The following is a 24,125-nucleotide window of genomic DNA, read 5'->3' as shown; positions in this document are numbered from 1 at the left end:
CACTGTGTCATTAACTGTGACTATTTGGCTGGACTAGAACTCCTATCCAGAACAAGGGCTGAATCCAATCCAACCCCTCCCAATCAGAAAAAAAGAGAGGGAAAAAAAGTATTTGTAAAGCCAAAACATTTAACAATAATGTGCAAATCAATTGGGCTTACTACAATATCCTTGAGGCAGTCAACCCAACTTTGTTATTGTGCAATTACTACAATAACAACATATTCAATCCTTGGTTTTGCCCTTAATTTAGTTTTCCTGCATGCAGGTAATCCAGTCCTTGCTAATTATTAAAAGTTTTGCTCATCAGCAGCCACTGTGTCTAACTGGTTGCATTGTGCACTTACCTACCTTAGCCTTCCATCTATCCCTCAATGGGGAGAGGTTGTAGTTGAATAAACACTGTCTCTCCCGCCTCCCTTAAGTCATCCAAATTGCTAAATTGGAGGCACCCTGAAGAAAGTATGAGAGCCCAGATTCACCTGCAAAGAATTCAGGACTAAAAACGAAGATAAGGAACCATGTTGACGCACTTGCTCTTCGGTTACCTTTGCGAGAAGAGATCTCTGTACGGGCTGCCATGTTGAAGAGCTAGCCCATAGCCCTTGCTACTGATGCTATTCCCAATCACGGTCACAGAGCACTCGTCGTCTGTCAAGGCTGCATATTCTATCACAGCCACATCCCACAAGAACGCGTAGTTGCCTTTCTTGGCCTGCAAAAAAAAAAAAAAAAGATATAGAAAATAATTTTGAAAAATAAATCACATATGCCCTTTTAGAACTGATCTACACAAGTTCTGGAGTTTTTCTCAAGTTCTCGGGCATAGCTGGTCAGACTCCAAGTGCTCAAAAATCTTTGTATTTTTTCCCCTCCTGTCCTGAGAAATCTTCCTCCAAATCAGGTTACATATAAGGTTTTGGATGTATTTTCTAAGCTCTGGGAAGAATTCTAAACCTCATACTTCCCCCTTCCCCTCTCTTCTGAAGCTGATTGCCCCAGTCTGATTAGCAAAGGAAGATATGCCTCTTTTAGATGGCTCTTTTTAATTTAAGGACCGAATACAGTAGTGGCCAAAATTGTGGAAACCTTTTGGGGAAAGTGTATTTTTAAATTTGTATGCCACCCATCTCACTGTCATGTGATTCTGGGCATTGTATGGCAAACAAACCCAGAAAAATACACATCAGTAAGTCGACCATGGGAAATTTGACTTATTCTGTATCATCGAATCATGCTCAACTCCTAGCAACTAGACAGGGTAGATAGATTTTCTCCATGGCGATCAATCTCTAACTTAGTCTTTCAGCTCATCCAATGGTGCATTCTGTTATTAAGACTGCTGTTATAAAGCACCCTGTTATTAAGACCAGCTGCCTGCAATTACTGCAGGTTCGAATCTTGCCAGGCTCAAGGTTGACTCAGCCTTCCGTCCTTTCTAAGGTAGGTAAATTGAGGACCCAGTTTGTGGGGGCAATAAGCTGACTTTGTATAAATATACAAAAGGATGAAGGCTATTGCTTAGTGCATTGTAAGCTGCCCTGAGTCTCCGGATAAGGGCAGCATATAAATCAAATTAAAATAAATAAATAAATAAATAAAATTCATCACTGAGTCAGGAAAACTCAACCATTCTCAAATTCTGGAATTCCCTATTTTTTTAAATGTGTATTTAAACAGATACAGATTCCAGAAGCGGGAAACTCTTCCATAGATGCAAAAAACTCAAATGGAACCAAGTTCCTAGAGCTACCCTTTTAGAGGATCAATGAAAAAGTTCAGCTTTCCCAAGATAAAGAAAATACTATACAGTAGTGGCCAAAATTGTGGAAACCTTTTGGGAAAAGTGTATTTTTGAGGGTTGATGGCTAATAACACCACTTTTTTAGGGGGAGTTTCAAGATAATCATATTCCACTCCTGGAATGGCCTGGGAATAGCCCAGATCTTAACCCAATTGAAAATCTATGGAGCTGACTAAAGAAACTGATTAGTCAGAAGCGACCCAGCAATAAAACCCAGTTAATAGAAGCCATCCTTCAATCTTGGATTCACATTCTAACAGCTGCAGAACTAAAAGACTTGGTTCACTCCATGGGAAGACTTTGTAAGGCCATAATTCATGCTAAAGTTTACCCAACTAAGTATTAACTGACATGGTGATCATTTTTGTATATCTCATTTTTTCTACGTGTTTCACTTTTCTTCTTTATATTGTAACTGCGATTCTAATAGCAAATCCTTCATAAAAGTGATTGCATTACATTTTTGATTAAATTATCTTTCCATTGATATATAATTTTATGGTACTACTCCAAAAAAAAAAAAAGTGGTGTTATTAGCTAGTTTTAGAAAATACACTTTTCCCAAAAAGTTTCCACAATTTTGGCCACTACTGTATGTCTAGTCTTGCCAATACTAATCTTGTGATGTAGTACAGCCCAATGCAATGTTAGCAGCTGATGACTGGAAGAATAGAGCAAAGATTCTCCCTGGCTAAGCAAATGGGAGATTTATTCAGATTATATAAACTGTCCCTAAACATCTGCCAGCATCCCAAATAGACCAGATGGAAAACCCAACAAAATGAGCTATTAGTAGAAATAATTCTACTTTATTGCAAGGCTACGTTAACAGAATCTTGAAAGTCTGAAAGTACAAATCTCCCACCATCTCTTTTTACCAGTGCCTGGTAGGATAGGCTGAATCCTTTTTAATATTCATTCTCTGTTCCTTTATGCAGCTGTGGATTCATCCTCTCTTATTTGACTATGCCCTAGGCCAGGGGTCACCAACTTCTTTCGGACCTCAGAGACCACTAAATTCATAATTTTAAATCCCACAGACCATTAATATGATCTGCCTAATGACTGGCTGGATGGGCGTGGCTAGGTGGTCATGTGACTGGGTGGGCATGGTCAACTCAATGTCACTCATGTTGAGGGGTGCCTCGCCGTCCTCTACTTACCCCTCACCTCCCAGCCACTCATTGCCTGCCTGCCCAGGCTCTTTAGGGCCCCAACAGGAAGCAGTTGTTGGAGCTAAGCAGCCACCATGAGAAAGAGTTGGCCAAACAGCTCAGTTCAAATTGGATCTGACAGAGAAGGAGGCTCAGCAGAAGCACCTCACTGAGGACTACGAGCATAGGCTTTCCAAGCAGAGGGAAGACCTGCAGGAGTGCAAGGCCAAGTACTGGTGCCTGGAGGCTCAGCGGGCTGAGATGGTCAGGCAGGTCCAGGCCATGATGCACTCCCACTGGAACAAGGTCCTCCGGCTCTTCGCCACCAGCGGCACTTCCCTCCAGCCTTCGCCCAAAGCCCCACACCAGGAAGCTGAAGCAGACCCCAAGTCAGAATTTCTGCCCTCCTCCAACCCACACAAGAAGACCCCAAGGGGGGAGACTCTCTGCAGCAACACCAATGTTCATTGCATGTATCTGGCCTAGGGGCCATAGTTTGAGGACCCCTGATTTAGTGTAATATAAAAAATGGAAATAATTTTTTTGTGAACCACCAAAATTGTCTCGTGGACCACCAATGCTCCACAAACCACCAGTTGGTGACCACTGCCCTAGGCAGCATTTCCAAGGTCATTCCCGAATTCCATTACAGCTTCACAGAAGCTCTTCCCAAATGCTGGTTTAGAAACTCCTAAGTTTAATTATTTATCATTACTATTAGATTTATTTGCCGCCCATCTCGCCTCGAGTTTGGAATTCATTCTCCAATTCTTGGAAAGAATAGAAAAGGGAAAGCACAAAAAAGATATCTACCCTAATGAATGCGGTAATATAATGCAAAACTTTAATTAAAGTTGGTGGATTACTTTAATGTTACAAAGTAAAACAGCTCATCATAATAAAGCCTGAAACCAGTTTTATTTCAAACAAATAGCGTGTTTTCATTATCAGAAATTTGAGAAGCGATAAGCTGTTAAAGGAAGCCTCCACTGAATGTCATGGCAGAGGCAAAGAACTGTATTTTCCCACTAGATTCATTTAGCTAATATTGGCTTATATTAGTACACACCTACACAGCTCATCCGCAAATGTCAGTCTTAATTGGGATTCTAAACAGCGCCTGCAGGCTGTATGTTTGTAATGAATGTAAATCATTTCCGTTAACTTAAGATGTAAGAAATGTCTCTGGATGGGAATTCATGAGGAAAAAAAAAAATAAGATCACTTCGCATGGTTAAAATAATCATTGACTTCCCAATGCATTTAAGTAGTATGTTGTTAAGTCTCTAGTGAATGTAAAAAGCGCAGAGGAACAGATGGCCTGGAGATTCTAATGCAAATAAATGAGGAATCATAATTGCAGACTTCCAAAGTATTAAACAAAAGTTTATATATTTTCTGAGCCTGGTCCTTGGGTGTTTGAGTTTTAGATGCATTCTTAAACAGTGTGTTGCCATAAACATTGGGGTGTCTCTTTTTCTTTGGATTTATGCACTGAATATTTTTATCAAGATGCTATTTTAACCAGGTAGTTTCTGCTGAAAATAACAGTCACTAAATAAGTTCTCCTGTCCTCTTTTATAAGAAGTGGAACAAAACTATGGTCACCACACCATATTTTCTTGCTGAGCACCACAATCGTTACTAGTATTTATGGATTAAGAGTTTACATGGTAGGGTCTACTAGTGATTACATGGTTATCTAGTCCATGTGATTACATTACATGGACTAGATTACTCTAGTCTACTAGAGCAGAGGTGGCGCAGTGGTTAGAGTGCAGTACTGCAGCTGCTTCAGCTGACTGCTAGTTCAGCAGATCAGCGGATCAAATCTCACCAGTTCAAGGTTAACTCAGCGTTCCATCCTTCCGAGGTGGGTAAAATGAGGACCCAGATTGTTGGGGGCAATATGCTATTTAGTACACTGTCTTTGGTGTAAGCCGCCCAGAGTCCTCGGAGAGTGAGCGGCATACAAATATGACTAATAAATAAATAATAAATAAATAAATTTAGAAACACAACAGCAATTTTCATCTAAAGCAATATTTAAAAGCAATCTTTAAAAGATTGATCTATTATCTTATTGTCTCAAGAAAATATGCTCCAATGTAAATTGTGCTTCTTTGAAAAAAAAATGGGTACAGATTTCTAGTCCCAATTCAGTTCATTTTGTAAATCACAATTCCAATATTTCTTGAGAGTGGGGGTTGGGGGGAATTCTAGCAGTTAAGTTTGACAGCATTGCTACCTCCAGTGAAGCCAAGGGAGGCGAAAGGGTGCTCTTTATCACATATGCCTTTTCTGAGACTCATTTGGAATATGTGGTAGAAGAAGACCATTGTTCTGTTCCCCCACCTCACATAGGCAGATACACGAGCAAAAGATGTCTACCAGTAATTTATTTTTACAAGCTGACCTGAATCCTTTGGCAGATAAAAGTTCTGGCAGCTACTTTCCGAATGCCTGCCAAGTTTCTTATCACCTCTAGAAACAGGAGTCAGCGTATCTGTAGTCCGTTGCTGGGGCAACCAAGAGTTCAAAGAGTAGTCAGAAATCATTCACAAAGTCCAAGCCTTAATTCCGAAAGATATCCCATCCGAAGCTCACGATATGCAGTTTTTGTCCATCAAAGAGCCTGCAGAGCAACCCCACCCACTTTTATCCCCTGTGGGGCATGGCTCAGTGACTCAGCAATCTCTGGCTCTTCCAGACCTCTTCCTTTGCTGCGCACGCCTCTCCCTCCGATGCTGCCTGGGATCAATCCAAGATTGATCTTCATCACTCCCTATTAGCGGGTGCTCCGACATGCCTTCCTCCTGGCCTTCAGCTGGAACCTGAGGCGTTGCCAGAAAGGAGGGTCCTGGAGAGGGAGGCCTTGTCTGTTCCTCCCCATCACTTTCAGAGTCATTTTCCTCCATGAGGACAGGCTCAGGAGCTGGAGTCACAACAACCAGGTTAGTCTTACAGATTAACAGAGTTGGTTTTATAGGTCATCTAGTCCAACCTCCCACTCAGCAGGAGACCCTACACCATTTCTGACAAATGGCAGTCCAATCTCTTCTTGAAAGTCTCAAGTGACGAACCTCCTACAACTTCCAAAAGCAACTTCTGTTCCGTGGGTTGATTGTTCTCACTGTCAGAAAGTTCCTCCTTATTTCTAGGTTGAATCTCTCCTTGGTCAGTTTCCATCTGTTATTCCTTGTCTGGCCTTCGGGTGCCTTGATAAATAGCTTGATCCTCTCCTCTCTGTGACAGCCCCTCAAATATTGGAACACTGTTATCATGTCTCCCCTGGTCCTTCTCTTCACTAGACTAGCCATGCTCAGTTCCTGCAACCGTTCTTCATATGTTTTAGTCTCCAGTCCCCTCATCATCCTGGTTGCTCTCCTCTGCACTCTTTCTAGAGTCTCAACATCTTTTTTATAGTGTGGTGACCAAAGCTGGATGCAGTACTCTAGGTGTGGTCTTACTAGGGCTTTTAGATGATGTTAGATGATGTTTGCAAACATTCGGGAATCTGTTAACTTTTCAGACTAATAAACCTGATTAAAAAGCATAAGCTTCTGATGAACCGAGTTCAGGCTTTTAATCTAATTTGTTAGTCGAAAAAAGTGGTATCTGAATCCTTCTGAATAAAGGAGAGTGATAGTTTTTTTTTTTTCTTAATCTCATGTATCAGCCAAGAATTGGAGCGTATAGAACTCCTAGTTGATATTTTGAAAGATAAAGGAAAGGTGAATGAACAGAATGAGGAAAACCAAAGTGTGGCCTTTCAGAAAAATGAAATAAAATTGCCCAATCAACAGAAGGTTTTCAATAAGACAGACAGCTAACCTCCTAACATCCATTTCTGAAATCAGGGCTGCAAAGAGAAAAGAATGGAATGGAGAATGCCTTGGTCTTCTTTTCCAGCATGAATGAAAGGGCCAACCCAAAACCTTGAGTTGCAAAAGCCCTTTAGTTCTTCATTCAGAGTTAGTAATACAGAATATTGAATGAGGGAGGTGAGACTCTATTGCTGCTTTCACTAACGTACTTAAAAAGCTTGGAAACATCAATTCGGTGTAGAAAAGTTGATGGCAACTAACATGCCTGAGTGCCCAATTGCAGTAACAAAGCTTTCTGTGAAAACGGTCACCACTGTCCACCCCTATTTCTCTTGTCTGAAGTGAGCTTGCAGAAATAATTCTCCAAGTTCATCTGCTTCATGCTCCATTACTTTGCCAAACAGCTATTTCGTATATTGAAAGGTAGACAAAGATGCGATTCCCTTGAGTTGAGTTTGACTCCTGATGTTTACAAGATACACATTCACATGTACCTTGTTTGCCATTGTCTTATTCTTGGAAGCTTTTTGTTTGTTTACTTCTTTTCTCAGCTAAATCCTAAAAAGTTCAATGGCTTTTTTTCCCCTCTAGATCAGCTAGGTCAGACTAGTCTGATTTAAATGCAATAAAAGGTGCCATGTTTCTATTTTCTTCATTTAAATAATCATGCAGGGAAGAACAATTAATTTTTCTTTTTGTATTTTCAAGCAAGGATAAGCACAGAATAACATAATTGGAAGGGACCTTGGAGGTCTTCTAGTCCAACCCCCTATACCATTCCAGGCAAATGGCTATGCAATCTCTTAAAAATCTCCAGTGTTGGCAAATCCAGAACTTCTGGAGGTAAGTCATTCCACTGATTAATTGTTCTCACTATCAGGAAATTTCTCCTGAGTTCTAGGTTGCTTCTCTCCTTGATTAGTTTCCATCCATTGCTTCTTGTTTACAATAATATGCCTTCTCCAAAGGCATATTTTAAAAATATAAAGACTTATAACTAAAATATGCCTTCTCCTGCCTTGAAATTATAATGAGGTATGGTTTGTCACAGCTGGATTTAAAAAGGGAGTGCTAAGTTTGAAATCAGGATTGATGTGTATATCTTTCTTGCAGATAAAAGGTAGAAATTAACTCTGGAACTGGAAAAAAAAATCACATCATATTAACACAATCAGGCTCAATTTATTAAATAGTTCCAGCACTGAAGGCTTCGTGGTAGCTCTGATTTATTTGCTTTCTCTCCAAATTTCAATAAACCATTTTGAAAGACACGTTACATGATTTACATGAGCTCTGCAAACCATATGCAAATGTAATTTCATTGGTCTTCTCAATCAATGCATGTTTTTTGCACTGTTCAATCATGGCAATAGTGCCAGTTGAGTTATAAATGGAAGGAAGAATTCTCTCTGGAATATCCAAAAATGTTTTGTTTGAGTAGGAATCTACATAGTGATAGATTTTATTTTCCTGGGGTCCAAGATCACTGCAGATGGGGACTGCAGCCAAGAAATTAAAAGACGCTTGCTCCTGGGGAGGAAAGCTATAGATAGCTTGCTAAAAAGCAGAGACATCACCCTGCCAACAAAAGTGCGTATAGTCAAGGTTATGGTTTTCCCAGTTGCAATGTATGGCTGTGAAAGTTGGACCATAAGGAAGGCTGAGCGCCAAAGAATTGAAGCCTTTGAACTATGGTGCTGGAGAAGACTCCTGCGAGTCCCTTGGACTGCAAGGCGATCAAACTGGTCAGTCCTTGAGGAGATCAACCCTGACTGCTCTTTAGAAGGCCAGATCCTGAAGAGGAAACTCAAATACTTTGGCCACCTGATGAGAAGGAAGGACTCACTGGAGAAGAGCCTAATGCTGGGAAAGATTGAGGGCAAAAGAAGAAGGGGATGACAGAGAACGAGGTGGCTAGAGTGAAGTCACTGAAGGAGTCGGCATGAGCTTAAATGGACTCCAGAGGATGGTAGAGCCTGGAGGAAAGTTGTCCATGAGGTCGCGAAGGGTCGGACATAACTTTGCAACTAACAACTAACAACAACAATAAGGAACCTACAATTTGTTTTAAAGTTTTCATTGCACTGCAGCAAGTCAAAAGCAGATAGGAAGGAGACAATTATGCCTCCTCATTTTGTTTCCTCTTTCTGTCTCAAACACTGAAAACAGAAATCTTAAACAAACATTGAGTGGCTTTTTTGAGATTCCAGTCCACTTACTGATCAATACTAGGGCATCAATTCATCTTGACAAGCCTTTCCATCCTGTTCACAAGTAGGTTTTAAGTATGTCCATGTTCTCAAGGCTAATGGATGCTAAGTGAGCATAAAATGGTCCCCCGCCCCCAGATCCCAGACTCATTAGAAGTTCTGTGCAGTGCTTTTATGAAAAGTCTGCACACAGATATGCAGCCTATAAAACAGCACCATGAGTCATGTTAAAAAAAAAAATAACATAGTCTATTATAAGAAGTAAATAGTCCAAGTTTCCATTATGATTTTTTTCCATCTATAAAAAATACATTTTCTCTTCCATTTTCAAGTGGGAAAATGGCTTTGGTCTGAAAATCACAGTTTCCAGACATGAAAAAATAATGTTACAAAAGGATGACATTTAAAACATGAATGTTACATATTAGGACTATGATCAGACCAGTGGTGAAATCCAAATTTGTTTACTACCGGTTCTGTGGGCGTGGTTTGGTGGGCGTGGCAGGGGAAGGATATTGCAAAATCTCCATTCCCACCCCACTCTGGGGCCAGCCAGAGGTGGTATTTGCCGGTTCTCCGAACTACTCAAAATTTCTGCTACTGGTTCTCCAGAACCTGTCAGAACCTGCTGGATTTCATCCCTGGATCAAACAATCAAGACATGTTAGGTGTAAAAATCAGATTTAGTTTGACAATATTGGTATCTGAATTTAGATGGCCTTCTTATTCTCCAACAGTTTGCTAAATGGTTTAAAGAGGTTTTCTAAACTGTTTGCAAAGACGATAATGAAACATTAATGTTAAATAAATATCTATAATAAATTGATGTTTGCCTTATAAAAAGGGACTTGTTTTATAGCCTTATGAAAATTTATGAGTTTGTTTATCTGATATAATAGAGAAATGCTAAATAGTCATACAGGCACGTTAACTGCCTACTTATTCAGTAAAAATATTTCATAACATATTTTATTAGCATAATTTGAACAAAGGAAGCTGAAATTTGCTACTTGTCTCTCTTTGACACAAGAGATGTGGGAAGTGGATCCTCAGTTACCCACCAAAATCCAACATGTTACACAAGTTGGCATGTTAAGACAAAAGCTGTGGAAACAACACAAAATACTTCGAAAACACAGAGCCAGATTAGTTTAACTAAAGTTACATTTGAAAAAGAGCCTTGGTAGTACAGTGGTCTAAAGCACCCTGTTATTAAGACCAGCTGCCTGCAATTACTGCAGGTTCGAATCTCACCAAGGCTCAAGGTTGACTCAGCCTTCCATCCTTTCAAAGGTAGGTGAAATGAGGACCCAGTTGTGGGGGCAATAAGCTGACTTTGTATAAATATACAAAAGGATGAAGGCTATTGCTTAGCACATTGTAAGCTGCCCTGAGAAGGGTGGCATATAAATCAAATTAAAAATAAATAAATAAATAAATAAATAAATAAATAAATAAATAAATAAATAAAAAGCACCAAACCTACTAAATTTTTAGAAAGTAGTATAAGGAGTATAGTAGTGTAGGATTCAGATATCCTGTTTTCTGTTTTTGGGATGAAATAAAAGCTGGTACTTATTTACTCTCAGTGGCTGTAAGGATATACAACTAGCTCAACTAAAATCTGAACTCAAAGGTGTTTTGGAGTAACTAATGCAGTTTGCCATCCATCTGAATAGACAAGAAGGTTTTAATCAGAGATGGAATTCAGCCGGTTCAGACCGATTCGGGCGAAACGGTAGCACCAACAATCAGTTGGCCCTGCCCCCTGCTCTATCCAGTCTTTTACTTCCTGCTTTGTAGCTCATCTCAATCGCGCAGCACAGTTGCTCCCCCCCCCCACACACACACACTGTTCTACTTACCATTACTGACTTGGAAGATAAGCAGCTGAGATTCTAAGCAGCTGCATGCACACGCAAAGCAAGCATTCACCGAACTGGTTGTTAAACCAGCAGCATTCCAGCACTGGTTTTAATCCATCAGAGTGACCTCCTCATTAGACCACCATCAGTTGTCTTACTCCAAATGGCTTTTCAAATGAAACCATAAGCTTCTTGGACAGTGAGAGGATGGACACCATGCCTCTGGGGCAATGATGAAGCAGTGAAGGGTTGGATAAAGACCATGAAGGACAGGGTCTCACCATGAGCATAATGGAGTTTGGAAAGCATAATTATGATACTGCTAAGTTCTCTAGACCAAAACAAAAATCACAGGCAAGATGTAGATGTACTGTAGTCAAGATATTATTCTGGAAAATGATGGCAGTTCCCTCCCTCCCTCTGTAGGAACATCCTATTCCACTGGGATCATATGAAGTGCACAATCTTATAACAGAGAATGATCTTCAGTGGAAACATGTCCAGACCTAGAGAAGGCCTTTTTAGAAGGCCTAGAAAAGGATTTCAAAAGGTGCTTATGTCAGCACTTCAACCTGCATTTACTCTAGTGCTGACATAAGAAGGAGAAGAGGGGACAGCTGGCAAGAGGACACTTGGCTTTTCACCTACTTATCTTCCCTGAAGATAATATCCCCTAGGAGATGAGATGGGAGGAGGGACATTCCTGGGAGCTGAATTAGTAGATATGGGGAGAATGACTTGGAAGATGGCCAACGAGTGCAGGGGAGTGGGGAACGGAAAGGGAGGGTTTTGGGGCTGGAAGTCAGTGTTGGCTTCGTTTGGAGTCAGGTTAGAATGTTGTGCTTAATAAATAGGAGTTTTTTCTTCGAAGACTTTGTTTGAGATGCAATTTATTCGAGACGACCTTGAAACTTGACAGCTTATTTCATTGTAGCAATTTTTCCAAGGAAAAAATAATAATTGTATGCATAATTTTAAACACAACTATGAGATTTTCCAAATGATACTCTGGACCTTGGGGCAAGTTGGAAATGGTCTGTCTCCAGATCATTTGGAGACAGAGATTTCTGGACATGTCTGCACGACCTTGTTATTTGAGTTATTCCCCTCTACTGTAAGAGGGCATATTTCCCTTTGCTGTGTTGTTATATATGCATCTACTACACATCAGGAAAAGAATGCTTAGTCAACACCTGCAGCTTGACAGGTATACCAAAAATGAATTTCAATAAACAATTACATGGAAATATACAGACTAAAATCTGCCTAGTTCTTACTTATTTCCCAGTATTTAGAGAAGCAAAAAAAAAAATGACGGTGCCATACTGAGAAAAAATTAAAATGTTTGATGGCAATGTATCTGACCCACTATCCCAGGACTTCAGAGCTGCAAATAAACTGTTCAGGAAATGCAATTATAGAAAGGTGCTATCTAAAGCTCTTTAAGGTCAAGGGAGGATTCTAACTGAATTCAAGGGTGAGAGAATCAAATTTATGATGCAGAACACTTTCAACAAGTATCTGAATATTCCCACTCATTCTTTTTTCCAAGGAGAACCCATGTAGACAATGTCTTGCAAGCGACGTTTTCGAAATATGTAATCTGGTCACGTACTGTTCGCTCTCTGAATACATGCAAATGATTATCAGAGTATTAGAAATGCCAGTAGTTCACCCTGCGATTTGAAGAGTCCGTTGCACTGTCTTTATTATTCATTTTGAGCTAGAAAGATTAGACTTGCCATTGGAACTTTGCCTAAAGCAAATCTGGGATCCCCCTCCAGGCAAAACCTCTTTGGCTTTCCAGGGGAAATCATACTGAGCCGCAAACACACAAAGCAACATTGATAGGTACCATGATTCCGTGAAAAATAGATCTTTAGTGGGGTGGTTGAACTAAATGGATTGACACGTTACAAGATCAGGGGTGAAAGGCATGGAAACACAGGCAAACCACTCTTGATGGGATTTAAGACTGGAAAAATTATATCAAAAAATTGATATAATTTTTTTATCAGCTCTTCACACATTAGAAAAATTGTTTTCCATGTGCACAAAGCTTAAACAGACATCTGCCTTTGCATCCCAAAGACAGCTACAGTAAACAGTAACAGAGTTGGAAGGGGCCTTAGAGGTCATCTACTCCAACTCCCTGCTCACACAGGAGACCTGTACTAGGGATTCGAACCGCTGAACTTTCTGATCGATAAGCTCAGTGTCTTAGCCACTGAACCACCTAGTCAACCAATACATCTACAATACAATACAAGCTACAATACAGGGAAACGTTTTAGAGTAAGTTAAGAAAGCCCTCAATCTTTGCATTTTTTAAAAAAAAAATGCCACACTTTTGCAAATGTAATGTGAGATTGATACAGCTGTTGAAATACAGCTGGAAACAAGGAATTTGTGAAAAAATGGCAGAACACCAGGGACTGTCTGATTCCCCCCTCCCCTTTTTAAATCTATCCAATAACTGGTATGTGTTATGTGGTGCATAAATTTGGCTCTTCATCCATTATTCTCCAAGCATTCTTCCCAATTCTAATTATCTAAGAGGGAGAGGGAAGTCAAAAAACAACAACAACCCAGAAGTATAAAGGTGCTTCCTCTATAAACACTTGGCCCACAGAATAAAGGGTTTTTAAATTTACAGGCAGCAGGTGTTTCAGATTTATTTTTTACTTGGCAGCATTTTTCAGAGCGAGGATAGATATATTAAAAATGTGCTACATGTACAAGATTATAATGTTGGCAAGAAGCACTAACACTTAATAGGAGTTTAAGGGGCTCCGGGAAGGGTTATCGTGAGTCACCTGCACTCAGTTGTAGAATTTCTACACTTTCTGCAATCAGCTCACACCTTTCAGCTTTCTGCTGTAACTGCAAATCCAGACGTGTCTTATCACTCTACACAGTTGCCCAGATTGTCTGTCACTGAAAATTTGTGCTTCTTTGTGAGTCTAGGTGGAAATTCTCATTTCCAGTGTCCCATTTCCACACTGTCTGGCATTCTCAGCCCTGCCTTCCTGTTTGATTGACATCTTAATTGATCAAGTAAACGCGTCCCAAGACTTTCCCTCTGATCACGATGTGTCAAAATGCAAATCTAAATGTTTTCATTCATGCAAAAAGCCCAAGAGTTGGGAAGGAAGAGAGGAAAAAAAAAAACCAAAATTCCTTTGTGCATACTTCCCCCACCCCTAACATTTCTAACACAAATTTATTTGTTTTATTTCCTACAACAGGCAAGCCACTGACCATGATACATGCTTAGATAAATCTCTGGAATGGACTGCCAACCATAAGGTGGCTTTGAGAAAAATCTCAAAAAAAAAAAAAAAATCCATTATTTTATCTTTGTGGGTTTTTTTAAATCTTGTAATAAACAGTCCGCAGCTTTCTTGAGAAAACAATTGTTGCAATGATTATTATGGTTGCTGGATTGACAGCAGACTCCACCTCCTATTTTTTACTTAGTCAGATTGATGTGTTTTCTTCGTTTTCTTTTACTTTGTTTTATTGTTCTATTATTTTACTTTTACTTTGTTTAAACTTCCTTTTTATTTCTTAATTTTTTTATTGTTGTGAGCGATCTAGAGTAACTCCATGGTGAAGCAGGTGGCAAATATATTTAATAATAATAATAATAATAATAATAATAATAATAATAATAATAATAATAATAATAATAATAAAAATACAGATGGATTGTCATTTGGAACATAACACGCCAGAGATCATGGTTGTTGAGGGCCGAAGCGTACAATTTATTGATATCGCTGTACCAGGAGATGCCAGAGTCGGAGAAAAAGAACTGGAAAAAATTACGAAATACCACGACCTGGCGATCGAAACTACACAGCTATGGATGAAACATGTAACAATGATACCCATTATCATTGGGGCACTTGGTACCATGTCCAAATATTTTACAAAACACATCAGGAAATTGCAGCTTCCTGCAATAACAGCAGCAGAACTGCAAAAAACTGTGCTATTCGGAACGTCATATATTTTAAGAAGATACTTGGTTGATACTTAGAATGCTGGCAGCAACCTGTATCATCCATTAGCACCAGTCACTCATATTTGTGACACATTTTTGAATGTTCAGTAACTGAGTTTCATGTTTAATGAATAAAAGAGATAATAATAATAATAATCAATCTCTACTCCAATGCTGTTTTTTGCACGGCATCAAAGGGGCTTGTATTATTCTTGATGACAACATCAAAGACCAAATCCCGCCTGCATCTTACCTTCCTGATACCTTCCGAAGGGTTTGCTACACAGTTATCAGCTCCGTTGTTCTTACTGATGGTCTTCCACAGCTCAGCAAAAGTGCTGTCTTGCTCTAAAGGGTTGGTGCCTTTCGCTTTAAAGTACTCATAAACGGCTGAATCTCTGACTGTGCCATAAGAGATATCCATCTGCTTGGAAAGGTCTTGAAATGTTCTGAAATGCAAGAGGAATCGAGTTATTGGGAGGAAGGGAAAGACATCAGCTTTATGGGCTGGGAAAAAAAAAGTTTTCTGCAGGAGAAAAATATCAAAACGCCTATAATCAATAATCCTACTTGTTTTCTTTTTGATTTCCCCCCTCCCCTCTTTTTTTTAATTAAAAGAAGTGTTGTCCTGTCTTTACATTGGTCAAGAAGACAGGGCAACCATGAGAAGATTCTGGTGGTCAGAGGCTGCACTCAACTATCTGGGGAGGGAAGATGGCAAGGGTCTACCCCAAATGAAGACAATTTTTTCAAGTTCTTCTAATTGGCACATTGTCTTTGTGCATAGATGTGTCTAAGTGTTGGTTTGATGTAATGAGCCTACTGCAAAATACAGTTTTGTTTATTACTTGTTTATTTTTATTTGTATCCCACTTTCATTATTTTTACAAATAACACAAGTCATTGAACATATCCAACATACCTTCCTCGTCCTATTTTGCTCACAACAACAACTCTGTGCATTGCACTATTTGTATTTATTTATTTGTATCCCTTGGATACAATTTATTTATTTGTAGCCCTTGGCGAGTTTCTTGGACTGCAAGGCAATCAAACCGGTCAGTCCTAAAGAAGATCAACCTTGACTGCTCTTTAGGAGGCCAGATCCTGAAAATGAAACTCAAATACTTTGGCCACCTAATGAGAAGGAAGGACTCACTGGAGAAGAGCCTAATGCTGGGAAAGATTGAGGGCAAAAGAAGAAGGGGACGACAGAGAACGAGGTGGCTAGATGGAGTCACTGAAGCAGTAGGAGTGAGCTTAAATGGACTCCAGAGGATGGTAGAGGACAGGAAGGCCTGGAGGAACGTTGTCCATGGGGTCGCGATGGGTCGGACACGACTTTGCAACTAAGAACAATAATCTTATCCCGCCTTTATTATTTTTACAAATAACTCAAAGCAACAAATATGTCCAACACATCTTCCTCCTCCTATTTTCTCCACAGCAACAACCCTGTGAGGTGAGGTGGACTGAGACAGAGGGACTGGCTCAAAGACACCCAGATGGCTTTCATGCCTAAGGTGGGACTAGAACTCATGGTCCTCTGCTTTCTGGGACCTTCGCCACTAGAACCAAACTGGCTGTAGATTTGCTACATTTCCTAAAGCAGGCAAGTGTACCAACAATTTTAAGTAGTTATGGTCAAAGAGATCAGACTGGAAGGAGAAAAAAGGGTCATCTATGGAAAAGGCGACCACAGATTGCTTATCCCTGAAGTAGGATCTCCTTTGATATAACCATGTGCTTTGGAGCTTTAATCTCTGCAGCTCTGCAGTGGGTTGGATTTTCTCTTTGTACTTTATTATTAGACAGTTTAAAGAAGATATGAAAATATTAAAAAAAAAGGAAACAGGAATAAAAAAGTAAAGCACAGCAAAGGATTTGAAATGTGATGGAAATTATAATTTTCCAGTATATCATTAGTTAAGGATGAATCACTGAATATATTTTATCATTGTAGAGACTGAGAATTGCTATTAAGCTCTAAGATAAGCATGAATATCCAGAATTGTAGTCAGCACAGTATAACTAACTGCATGGTATGATAAGAACAGTAAATTCAACCTATATTATTGAAAATCTATTCAAACTTAAACATACCATAAAATTGAAATATGCACTCTATGCATGGAGAAACCCAGTTTTTGGATGTGGTACAAATGTATGTATTAACTTGTAGTCTAAGAAAGGTTTCCATTCTTAGTTTAGCATTATTCTATGTCATATTTACTTTTAAGATAGGAAATTATTTTAGACATAGAATTATACTCCCACAACTTAATTTAGCAGGGATCAAGCAGTCTTTCCAGCAAAAAGCACAAAGCAATATTCTTGTGTTAGTTAACCTATTCAAAGCAAATTCAGTGTACCTCGAAGAGTTAGATGGTTTAATAAAGTTTAATAGAAAGTATTAAAGCCTATAATGGGAATTCAGTATGAAAGAATGACCCAGCTTGTTCGTTCTATTTCCATCAATTTTTAGAGAATGAACTGTTCATTTTAGCCATCAGGAGGTGACCATTATATTAATGATAAAACATGTTAATACTAAGTATAATCTTTGGGGTACATTGAACGTTGTTTCACTGAAATTCCCACAGTTGTGTGTCTATTACTGCATTCGGATTTTGCATCCATTTGACTTCTTATTTTTTGAATTGTATTTCCCCAGCAGTTAATAAGGCTCAGTTGATATTCTGAGTTGTGTTTTATAAGTTTGCAAATTCACTCAAGTGTCTAAGTACTCCCCCTCGTTTCTGCAGTTCTTTTAATATTATCCTGTTTAGTATTTTCATGCTAATGAAGCCACCATTGTGTTACATGTTTTTCTTTTGATTTATGTGAATCATTTTCATTTCATTTCATTTCATTTTATTAGATTTCTATACCGCCCTACTCCCGAAGGACTCAGGGCGGTGCACAGCCAAACAATAAAAACACATACAATACAAAATTTAAAAAATAGAATAAAATCAAATTAAATAATTTTGGCCCCGACAAATTTAAAACCCCAAACTTTTAAAACCAATTTAAAATTGAATATATAAAATACTAAAAGATATTTAAAATTTTAAAAATCTTTTATAAAAGAGGGGGAAAATTAGGCCAGGCCGGCCTGGTGAAATAGTAAGGTCTTTAAGGCGTGGCGGAAGGTGCGCAGATCCGGGATCCTCTGTATCTCTGGGGGGAGCTCGTTCCAGATAGTAGGTGCCCCCACAGAGAAGGCTCTCCCCCTGGGGGCCGCCAGTCGGCATTGTTTCGCCGACGGCACCCGGAGGAGCCCCTCTCTATGGGAGCATACCGGCCGGTGGGAGGCTATTGGTGGTAGTAGGCGGTCCCGCAAGTACCTGGGTCCTAAGCCATGGAGCGCTTTAAAGGTGGTAACCAGAACCTTGAAGCGCACCCGGAAGACCACCGGGAGCCAGTGCAGCTCACGCAGGAGGGGTGTTACATGGGAACGCCATGTCGCTCCCATTACCACCCGCGCGGCTGCACTCTGCGCCAGTTGGAGCCTCCGGGTGCTCCTCAAGGGGAGGCCCATGTAGAGAACGTTGCAATAGTCCAAGCGGGAGGTGACAAGGGCATGAGTGACCGTGCGTAACGAGTCCCGATCCAGAAAGGGACGCAACTGGCGAATCAGGCGAACCTGATGAAAAATCCTCCCGGTCACTGATGTTACACTGATGTAACATCAATGATGTTACTTGTATATCCAGATTCTTAGAGGTTTATCAAAGAATCTCAGCCCCATAACACCACAAACTAGGTACGTGATTATGTCGCTAAGCCTATTTTCCCATCTTTCATAACCAGCTGCATCCTCCTCTTTCTTCTCCTTCTCCTTCTCTTTCTCTTCTTCTTCCTCCTCGTCCCCTCCCCCTCCCCTTCTTTCTCCTCCTGCTCTTCCTCTTCCTCCCCTCTCTTCCTCTTCTCCTCCCCTTCCTTCTCTGGCACATAAGCCATCACCTTTGGTAGAATCGAGACCACCAATCCTGTTTCCATTTACAGCGACTTTTAATAAAGAATAATGGAGAAATACCTGGAAAATGCCTCAAAGAAATACATAAAAGACAACTCTACCAAAGCAGCATTTACAAAAATACTTTCTCTCTTCTTGTCCCCATTAACACCGCTGTGAAATACATTCCGATATCTGTATATTCTTTTCTTTTTTCTTTTTTTGCAAGATGCTAGACAGTGTTTTCACCGTGAAAGCATCTTTGTAATTATTGTTCACTAATTACATACAATTAGAGCAAAACAGCATCTTGGGGTAATACAAAGACGGGCAGAAAAGCTGTCAGAATGTGAGAGCAAACGGTCTCACCCCCTTCTATTATCTCCCACCTCAGGCCTGCAACATTAGCAAAGAAGCAGATCTCTGATGAATGTGAAAGATCAACATGAATTAAACAGCTGAACTTAGACAGGAAATTGTTGCACATTCTTCCCATGCCAGCCTCTGCTCAACGGAATATATACTGTAATTGTCATGAAACTCCAGTACAAGTTCACCTTCACCCTGCACATTTGAAATATTAATTTCCTTCTCCTGCATTGATATTTATTCCTTCTTCTTTGGTGGCCACTAAATCTGCATTCATCTTGTTAACTGTAAATTCATCTGTTTAACTACATGCATCTAGCTGATTATGTAATTAAAATCTCCCCCTAATTATTTTTTGACTGTAGCTTAGTTAATTCATACGTAGGCTTCCTCCAGTCTTTTCTCCTTTTAGAGCTTTCAACTCTGACTTCTCTGAAAGGCAGAGAGTCAGTCAGCTGATTAATGTTGCTTGTATATCACTATGTAAGCAACATGTGTTTTACTAAAGGCCATGAGGGGGAAAAAAAAAACAGAGCCCCAGAAAAATCACAGGCAAACATTCTCTCATGAAATAGAAATAAATCACGCAACTACTTGATTTTTCTCATTTATGGTTTCAACGGATTGCTTTTGATCATCAGTAATTAGAGCTCAGTGTGCATAATTTTGCACTGTAAACATCGTTTGGGGAAAGTTAAGGTTTACATCTGTCTTCCCAAATCATGCACTGTCCTGATGAATTATGGGAGTTGAATTTCCACACATCTGGATTTTCCTACCTGTCACAAGGTGGGTTTGGAAAAAGGAGCAAGCTAGAATTTATTGTTTTCTAAAATAAGACCTGTGTGGTTTCACTGTGATTTGAAAGTTTCTTAACAGAGTAACAGAGTTGGAAGGGATCTTATAGATCATCCAGTCCAACCCCTCACCTAAGCAGGAGACTCTACACCATTTCTGACAAATGGAAGTCCAATCTCTTCTTGAAAGCCTCCAGTGATGAAGCTCCCACAACTTCCAGTGGCAACTTCTGTTCCATTGGTTGATTATTCTCACTGTCAGAAAGGAGGTTGAATCTCTCCTTGATCAGTTTCCATCCATTATTCCTTGTTTTTTATTATTATTATTCTTGTTTCTGGGGAAGCTGCTACCCTAGATCTCCAGTGAATTCTTTCTTTATATGTATTTATTCAGTTGTGTTCTGCCTGACTCCAACTCTCAGTGGCTTACAATAACAAATAACAAAAGTAGCAAAATACGTAAAATTAATCAAAACTAGCCACAGTGAATGCAAAATAATCACAAGATAACACCCCAACAACAAAGCAAGTATAAACATCACAAACAAAGAGGTTCCTTCTACTTTATCCCATGTCCTAGGTAAATAGTCAGGTCCTTAAGGCTTTCTAAGGTCCTTAAGGCTTTTAAGGGATGTGGTGGCTCAGTGGCTAAGTTTGTCGACCGAAAGGTTGGCAGTTCAGCGGTTCGAATCCCTAGTGCCGCGTAATGGGGTGAGCTCCCGTTACTTGTCCCAGCTTCTGCCAATCTTGCAGTTTGAAAGCAGGTAAAAAAGGCAAGTAGAAAAATAGGGACCACCTTTGGTGGGAAGGTAACAGTGTTCCGTGCACCTTTGGTGTTTAGTCATGCCATCCACATGTCCATGGAGACATCTTCGGACAGCGCTGGCTCTTCGGCTTTGAAACGGAGATGAGCACCGCCCCCTAGAGTCGGGAATGACTAGCACATATGTGCGAGGGGAACCTTAACTTTACCTTTTAAGGCTTTTTGGGTTGTCATCAGGGTGGGAAATGCATGAATCTCAGAGGAAATCCCATTCCAGAGGGCAGATATTGCTACAGAAAGATCCCACTTCCTGGGATCTTATGGGCTGGCCACCTTGTGAAAAAAGGCACCCTCAACTTGATAATAGGATATTTCCTTGTTTAATAATCAATTTCCTTTGTGCTTCCGAGCTTCCTATATTTAAGGTTCTCGAGAAGAACAGTCGGTGTTCCTCTGCTGGTAACTATTGTTCAAAACACAGAAAGATTTTGCAAATTCTAAGAAATCAGGAGAGATTTTACCTGTTCTTCTGGCTGAAAATTGGGCAAGATGGTATTTACTAAATATTTAAGATAAAACAAATGCTTCTTGGTTAATTGTTGTCTCTCAGTGTTGTTATTCATCTGTAAAGCCAGCTGAATGAGAAAATCCTTTCAAATATATTCATTAAGTAGAAATGTGCAACAAAACGAATGGATTTCTTGTATGTACCTTCACTTGATTCCAATCGTTATTATATCATTATATCCACATGTTTTGCTCCAAGTTATTATGACATCTTATTTATTATTATTATTTATGTCAAATTATTATTTATTAGATAATATATGTAAGTATAAGCATGAACTGAATACATAAAATGAATACAATTAAAGGGAACATTAGGACAGTGACGGTAGGCACCAGCGATGAAATCTAAAATTTGTTACTACCGATTCTGTGGGCGTGGCTTGGGGGGGTAATGTGACTGGGTGGGCGTGGCCAATTTTTTTTTACTTTTAAAACCATTTTTTACATGTAAAACCATGTAAAAAATGCTTTCAAAAGGCTCTGACGATCCCAGCTGAGTTGCCTGATCGTCAGAGGGTTTTTAAAAAACCCTCTGCCGATCAGGCAACTCAGCTGGGATCGTCAGAGCTTGGATCGTCAGAGCTTGGATTGTCAGAGCCATTTAAAAGAAAAAACGTTTTTTCTTTTAAATGGCTCTGACGATCCCAGCTGAGTGGCCTGATTGGCAGGCCACTCAGCTGGGATCATCAGAACTTGGCTTGTCAGAGGCATTTAAAAGAAAAAAAGCCTCTGATGATCGCGTGGCTCAGCTGGGCATGGGGGGGCGGGGACAGGGATTTTTGCTACCGGTTCTCCGAACTGCCCACCGTCATCGCTACCTATTTGCCCGAGCCGGTCCAAACCAGGAGCATTTCATCCCTGGTAGGCATGTTGGTGCTCTTATGCATGTCCCTTACAGACCTCTTAGAAATGGGGTGAGGTCAACAGTAGACAGGTTTAGGTTAAAGTTTTGGGGGTTTGGGGATGAGACCACAGAGTCTGGTAGTGCATTCCAGGCATTAACAGCTCTGTTACTGAAAAAAGTAATCATTTAAATCTTTAAAGTAAACATCCAAATTTATTGTAAGCTATTTATTATAGAGCATAAATAAACACTACATATGTTTGTTTTTCTCCTTTATTTCTTCTTAATTGTTTTTTCTTTATCTGTATTGTAAGCCAATCTGAGAATCAGGTAAAGTAGGTGGATGGGATCAGAAATACTAAAAATAGCTTTCCTTTCTGTTCATCTTTGCCACTCATTCATCTTTCTCATGATATAAGCTGTCCTCGGAGGAACATCTGACGGCTGTGGCCAGGGGGACTTTTTGTCAGGTTCGCCTGATCCGCCAGTTGCGGCCCTTTCTTGATCGGGATTCCCTGCACACAGTCACTCATGCCCTCGTCACCTCTCACCTGGACTACTGCAACACTCTCTACATGGGGCTCCCCTTGAGGGGCACCCGGAGGCTCCAACTGGTCCAGAATGCGGCCGCGCGAGTAGTTACGGGAGCTGCATGGTGCTACCATACAACACCTCTCCTGCATGAGCTGCACTGGCTCCCAGTGGTCTTCCGGGTGCGCTTCAAGGTGTTGATTATCACCTTTAAAGCGCTCCATGGCATAGGACCTAGTTATCTTCGAAACCGCCTGCTGTTACCGACGGCCTCCCATCGACCTGTGTGCTCCCACAGAGAGGGCCTCCTCGGGGTGCCATCAGCCAAACAATGTAGGCTGGTGATGCCCAGGGGGAGGGCCTTCTCTGTGGGGGCACCCATCCTCTGGAACCAACTGCCCCCAGAGATAAGGAGAATCCAAGACCTCGGTGCCTTCCGCCGTGCCCTTAAAATCTTCTTTTTTCAGCAAGCCGGGCTGGCTTAACACTTTTAAATGTTTTTAACTGGTTTGTCATTGTTTTTAATTACGGGGCCAAATTTATATATATCTTTTTAATAGTATTTTAATGTTTGTAGTTTATGTTTTTATTTGGCTGTACACCGCCCTGAGTCCTTAGGGAGAAGGGCGGTATATAAATTTGATATAAAATAAAAATAAAATAAAATAACAAAATCCAAAAACTTCACAGTAATTATCCCTTCTCACCTGCCCAAACACAGGTTTCCTGAAAATCTATCGACTACAATTACGGCAACAAAACTCTTCCAGACTTTAACACCATCAGGAGGAAGACCGGAATGCAGATCCTGAATGATGGCTGCTTCAAATTAACAGGATTTATTTTGTTACATGAATGCACAATTGCATTTTCTACTTCCACAAACAAGAGGCACAAGCTCCCCCACATTACATTTTACTGAAGTAAGTCATTTCAGTGAGCCTGACATAATATAAACTGCAGGCGATGAATTAAGAAGTACACAGAGTAAAATTTTCATATCCACCCATTTTGTCACTGGAGATTTCATCCTTCTGGCTCATGGCACTAACCAATAAACTCCCATTAAGCAGGATGTCATTTATTTGCCCTGGTTCTAATCAAATTAAGCTTCTTGGCATATTTTAAACTAGTTTTCCTCTTTAAAGTGGTGCTCATTCATCTGCCTTACATCATTTTCTTGTTGTGCTGGATTCACAGTCCTGGGTCCCATCATCTCAGTAAAAGAAAAGGAGGATAAGCAGAAAGAAGGTGGAGGAAAATCAGGCTGAATATCCACAATGTTTGCAAAATGATGTCGCCACAGTGGATGAAGCCCCATATATTCAAACTTGTCAGGATATAAGAATTTATAAACTAGAATAGCCACAACAACAAGTCAGCCAGTGGCAACTGTTTGGTAACTGAGACCCATGTCAGAC

The 24,125-nt window shown here is 40.1% G+C and overlaps 1 protein-coding gene across 2 annotated transcripts in view; it reads right to left on the bottom strand.

Annotated features, from left to right (window-relative positions):
* The window catches only part of GRID1 (glutamate ionotropic receptor delta type subunit 1), an 802,371-nt gene that overhangs the window by 14,883 nt on the left and 763,363 nt on the right, over positions 1 to 24,125 (bottom strand). For both annotated transcript variants that reach the window (XM_070945420.1, XM_070945421.1), the window contains exons 13-14: positions 15,123 to 15,318; positions 549 to 715 (exon numbers count right to left, since the gene is read on the bottom strand). In XM_070945420.1, the coding sequence (XP_070801521.1) occupies positions 549 to 715; positions 15,123 to 15,318 (363 nt within the window). The remainder of the gene's footprint in view (positions 1 to 548; positions 716 to 15,122; positions 15,319 to 24,125) is intronic.

The sequence above is a fragment of the Pituophis catenifer genome, unplaced genomic scaffold (assembly GCF_029215685.1).
Source record: "Pituophis catenifer annectens isolate HBS135680 unplaced genomic scaffold, rPitCat1.0.hap2 SCAF_6, whole genome shotgun sequence".
Classification (NCBI taxonomy): domain Eukaryota; kingdom Metazoa; phylum Chordata; class Lepidosauria; order Squamata; family Colubridae; genus Pituophis; species Pituophis catenifer.
This window is presented reverse-complemented; position numbering and strand designations above follow the sequence as displayed.